At 41.6% G+C, this 5,503-nt stretch overlaps 1 protein-coding gene across 1 annotated transcript; it reads right to left on the bottom strand.

Annotated features, from left to right (window-relative positions):
• Nucleotides 1-3,705: 3,705 nt before the first annotated feature.
• LOC110881901 lies at nt 3,706-5,111 on the bottom strand. Its single transcript, XM_022130041.2, has 2 exons — nt 4,579-5,111; nt 3,706-4,028 (listed from the first exon to the last, which is right to left on the bottom strand). The coding sequence occupies exons 1-2, from the start codon at nt 5,101-5,103 to the stop codon at nt 3,966-3,968; spliced, it is 588 nt and encodes a 195-aa protein (XP_021985733.2). The 5' UTR covers nt 5,104-5,111; the 3' UTR covers nt 3,706-3,965.
• Between the last annotated feature and the right edge of the window lie 392 nt (nt 5,112-5,503).

Below are 5,503 nucleotides of genomic sequence, written 5' to 3'. Positions count from 1 at the left end.
GTATTCCGCTTGAGCTGTCGACGTGGACACTGTTGTTTGCTTCTTGCTTTGCCATGAAATCAGCCGATTTCCCAGAAATTGACATCCTCCTGAAACCGACCTTCGATCCACTTTGCAACCTGCATGATCGCTGTCAGAATAAGCAATTAAGTCAAAATTACTATCTTTAGGATACCAAAGCCCTAGTTTTGGTGTTCCTTTCAGATAGCGGAAGATGCGCTTTACGGCAATCTCATGGGATTCCTTTGGATTTGTCTGGAAACGAGCGCAAAGACAAACGGCCCACATGATATCAGGTCTGCTTGCTGTCAGATACATCAAAGATCCGATCATTGAGCGATAGAAAGATTTGTTCACCGACTTTCCCTGAGGGTCTAAAGTGAGCTCTGTTTGAGAGGCGAATGGCGTGCTTGCCACTTTGCAGTCATTCATGTTATATTTCGAGAGAATGTCCCGAATATATTTAGCTTGATGAATCAGAATTCCATCCTCCCTTTGCTTCACTTCTAAACCCAGAAAGAAGTTCAGTTCTCCCATCATGCTCATTTCAAATTTTGCCTTCATGATAGATTCAAATTCTCTGCACAAGTCCTCGTTTGTTGACCCGAATATGATATCGTCCACATAGATTTGGACTAGCATAACATCTTCCCCTACCTTCTTGGTGAAGAGTGTCATGTCAATCGTTCCTCTGGAATAACCACAATCCAGAAGGTATGTGGACAAAGTTTCATACCAGGCGCGTGGGGCTTGATGTAGGCCGTACAGTGCTTTATCCAGCTTAAAATAGCGCCCTGGAAAATGAGGATCCTCAAACCCAGGAGGCTGACACACGTAAACTTCCTCCTTAACTTTCCCGTACAAAAACGCACTTTTGACATCCATTTGGAAGACCTTGAAGTTTCTGTAGGAAGCATACGCTAGGAATATTCTGATCGCCTCCAATCGAGCGACTGGAGCAAAAACCTCTTCGTAGTCGATCCCTTCTTCTTGTCGAAAACCCTGCACCACCAATCGAGCCTTGTTCTTGATAACCACCCCACGATCATCCATCTTGTTTCGAAAGACCCATTTTGTACCGATAGGAAACTTTCCTTCAGGTAGATCTACGAGTTCCCACACTTTGAGTTTCCTGAATTGAGACAATTCTTCTTGCATCGCTTGAACCCAGCTGGAGTCTTGAATAGCGTCTTCGATGTCACGTGGAACTGATTGTGAAAGAAAGGCTGCGAAGAGACCTTTGTTGATGCTAGCTGACTGCCCTCGAGTACGTACTCCTTCTTCCACTGCGCCGATTACATTTTCAAGAGGATGATTTTTGTTTGTCTTGTAACCTGCATTTGTCAGAGATTCGATTTGCTGCGGAAGGTTGGTGAAGTGTTCGTCGACATAGATTATTGGCGGATCATCGTCTTGAGTTGGCTCATTCACATTTGCCTGTGAAGAAGAAGCACCATTTTCTTGGGTGTTCTCAGGCGAAGTGTGACCATTTGATTCATTCACAGCCATAATTGGATCAGCAGATGATGGAGATAATCGAGTGGTGAAAGGAGTGAAACCAATGTCAGACGAGTCAAACAAGGGTTCAACTTGAACGTCTTCAACTGGCTCAGGGTCAGACACAGTTTCCGGAATTTCAAAGTTTTTGAAGATCACACTCACATCATAGAACCAGTCAGGAGTGCTTCCAGTGTTGGTGTAATTTCCTTCTTGAAAGTCCACATAGTACGATTCAATCACCATCTTTGTTCGTTTGTTGTAGACACGGTAAGCCTTCTGAGTGGATGAATACCCCATGAAGTAGCAGATATCACCCACAGCTTCAAACTTGACGAGATTTTCTTGAGTGTTCAACAGAGTGCACGAACATCCGAATGGCCTGAAGAAATCTATAAGAGGCTTTCTTTTGAAGAGAAGCTCGTATGCTGTCTTTCCATGAGGTTTCACGATGAGCACCCTGTTCAGAACGTAGCATGCTGTGTTAACTGCTTCAGCCCAGAAGATAATTGGAAGCTTGGAGTCCACCAGCATGGTTCTTGCAGCTTCAATCAACGTTCTGTTCTTGCGTTCAGCGACTCCATTTTGCTGAGGAGTTCTGGCTGCACTGTATTGAAGATGAATTCCTTTTTCTGCGCAGAATGATATGAAGGTCTGATTTTTGAATTCAGACCCGTTGTCGCTTCTTATGGACTTCACTTTCCGTTTGGTTACGTTCTCTATCAAGGGAATGAATGCCTTCAATATTTCAGCAGTCTCGCTCTTTGCTTCAAGAAAATATACCCACGAAAAACGAGAGAAATCATCTGTTACAACCAAACAATAAGAGCTTTTAGCAAGACTTTTAACACTGATAGGACCAAAAAGATCCATGTGCAGTAACTGAAGTGGTGCAGAAATCGTGTTCACTGCTTTGGTCTTGTGAGGTTTCTTATGCTGTTTTCCCTGGGCGCATGCAATACATTTTTCAGAAAATGGAAATTCTTTAATCGGAAGACCTCTAACTAAGTTTAACTTAGATAGTTTATTCATATTTTTGAAATTGACATGGCCCAGTCGTCTATGCCAAAGCAGTGACTCCGATTCTGAAGCTTTAGAGATAAGACATGTTAGATTGTCATTTGTCTTGGCATTCTTCATGTTGAGCACATATGTGTTGTTCTGTCTTGGAGCAGTAAGCATGATCATTTCTGCAGGAACAACATAACCCGGCTTCAGGAACAGGCATTCCATGTCATTGAACAACACTGAGATTCCTTTATCACACACTTGAGAGACGCTCATGAGATTATAGCATAACTCTGGAACATAGTTGACATTTTCCAGCGTGAGAGCTTCGGATACTACATCGCCTACTCCAACAATCTTCCCTCCCTTTTCGTCTCCGGCAAAGGACACGAAGTCGCCATCAATAAAGCGGAAGTTCTTCAATAGTTCTTTTAACCCCGTCATGTGTCTTGAGCATCCGCTGTCGACGTGCCAGATGTATTCCATGAGCATTCGAAGCCATTTCTGGAGCTTATTCTGATATATACAAATATACAAATATACAGATTAGTTTGATTTAGGAACCCAAATCTGTTTCATTTCAAATCTATCGTGGTTTTGACCCACTTTGACCTCTTTTTGTTTCCAAAGATACGCAGTTGAATCAACCAGATTTTTAACAGATTTCTTAAGATAATTTAGTTGCTGCGTGACGTTTGTAATAAAATCATGTTCTGGTCTAGGAAACTTTTTGGTTTTACAATGTTTCGCTGTATGTCCTAAATGACCACAGCGAAAACATTTTTTATGTCTGGGTCTTTTGGTGTGAGAAGATGATGTATGTGATGAGAGTCTTGAACTTTTTGCTTTCTTCATTTTCTTGTCCACTCTGCTTTCATCTTCGGGAAATTCTTCATCACTGTCTGAATCGAGTGAGCTTTCAGACGTGTTGTCCTTGCTTGAATTTTGTTCTTCACTTGCTTCACAACTTGAACATTCGAAGCTTTCATCACTTGTTGCTTGATCTTCAGTTGAGATTTCTGAATGCGAACTTTCTGATGTCTGTTCGTCTTCTGTGGTAATGGCGCTTGATTCTTCATTATCTTGATCTGCAGTAGCTTTCTTTTCTGATTCTGTCATACCTGTTCTGGAAGGAATAAATTCGGGAATTTCCTTTGTAAGGAATTTTCCAAAGCTATTCCTTTTTAATTCTGGCACAAATACAGGAGATTCACAAGCAACATTATCATCACGACACGCATAATTCAAACCATGACATTCAGACACATAAGGTTCATGATCACGGGTCTCAAATGTAGGCACATGGCCCTTACAGTCATCCACAGATTTAGTTTTAGGCACTTGGCCATTACAGTCATCCATCCTACTTAAACTATTACATTCATCCTTAACATTGTTTTTAGAACAATTCCAGACGAACCAGTTAACGGTGGAATAACTGTCGCCTGAATAACCAATTCCTATTTTTGACCCTCCGCAGTCTCCATCATCATCGCACACATCTTCTTTACACTCAATGGAATCTGCATTGCTTTTAGAATAGTTAGCAGTTGTCTCATTTTCATAAAATTCATTTTGTTCAACTGAGGCCTTTTCATTTATGAGATCATTTTCGGGATGAGGAGTAGGCATAGGCACGTAGTTTTTGCTGTGAGGCGGAAAGAAAAGTTTTCTTTCATTTCCGTGCCTATCCTTATAACCAATCCCGTCTTTTACAAACGTTGGTCGTTGGCAATTTTTGATGTCAGTAAAGGCCTTTTGACTGACATTCCATTTATCTATTATAATCTGGAGTTTGTTCTTTTCATTTAACGCTTTTTCTAACCTTTCAGTAAGATCATTTATGATAAAATCTTTTCTAAACACAAATTCTTTAAGAGTTTGCATTTCAGCCAAAGTTGAGTTCAACTTTCTCTGATATGCAGCCTCATTTTGTTTAAGCTCATTATTAATTTTCAAAGCTTTGTCCTTTTGCCTTTCAAACTCCAGATTTAGGAATTTATAATGTGCCACGACATCAACGCATGCTTCGGAGCATAACTTCTCCTTGAAACTAAGTGGAATACTATTTACCAAGTCTTTGTCAGCCTTCTCTTTTGATGCATCTGCTTTCATGGCTGTAGCTTGAACTTTATCCTTTCCTTTCTCAGCATCTTTTTCAGCTTTATCACCAGACTCCACTGAAGGCAGAATACCTTTCAATCCCTGGTCAGCATCATTGTTTCCAGTTGGGATTCCCGTTGTCTGCTTCTCAAAGTGCTTTGCAGATGATTCACTAGAGATTTTGGCCATCAGTGCTTTGTTGACTTGTTCCTTAGCTTCAGTGATCTCTTCGCTCCAGTCATAGTCTTCAACAACCAAAGCCTTCGGCGTGCTGGGAGAAGCGTTGCTTTTGTTCTCTTCGGCAGTGATCTGTTTAGCAGCTGGAGTAGCTTCACTGTTTCCCTCTTTCAACATCGGACAGTCACGCTTGAAGTGTCCAAGATTCTTACAGTTGTAGCACCTCAGCTTAGACTTGTCAAAACCAGCTTTTCCAAGACCTAATCGCTTGCCTGTCTTGTCTTGAAACTTCTTCAATCTCAGAGTGATCATGGCCATTTGCCACTTCAGATCCATTTCTTCCATATCATCTGGATCAACCTGATACATGTCTTCGGCAGTAAACATCTCCTTCCTCAATTCCCCAGACATTAGGGCTTCATAGCTGCTTAGGAAAGTGTTGAAGAGTGCCACATTCTCGGTTGAAACTTTCAGTGCTTGAGTATCGACAGTGATCGTTTTCTCAACAACTTGTGGGGCTTTAGATGCGCTTGCGGAAGCATTTCCATAAATTAGATCAGAAGCTTGTGGAGTAATGCCCCCTGAAGCGAGAAACGCTACATTCTTCAGTCCTGCTGAAGGTTGAGTTGCTTTAGGTTGATATCCAGCAGTGTTCATCTCTCTCTTGTTTACGTCCATTTCAAATGCCCTTAGAGTGTTGATCAGATCTGTCAGAGTA

This window comes from Helianthus annuus, chromosome 16 (genome assembly GCF_002127325.2).
Source record: "Helianthus annuus cultivar XRQ/B chromosome 16, HanXRQr2.0-SUNRISE, whole genome shotgun sequence".
Taxonomy (NCBI): domain Eukaryota; kingdom Viridiplantae; phylum Streptophyta; class Magnoliopsida; order Asterales; family Asteraceae; genus Helianthus; species Helianthus annuus.
Note: the sequence above shows the minus strand (reverse complement) of the source record. Positions and strands in the feature narration are given on the sequence as shown.

Excerpts from the sequence above, each read along its gene's own strand:
- LOC110881901 (XM_022130041.2), bottom strand. The coding sequence starts at position 5,103 with ATGGCCATGATCACTCTGAGATTGAAGAAGTTTCAAGACAAGACAGGC. Across the intron at positions 4,029-4,578 it reads AGAAGGCTGACAAAGACTTG|ATTCCATTGAGTGTAAAGAA; the intron begins GTAAATAGTATT and ends AAAGCAATGCAG.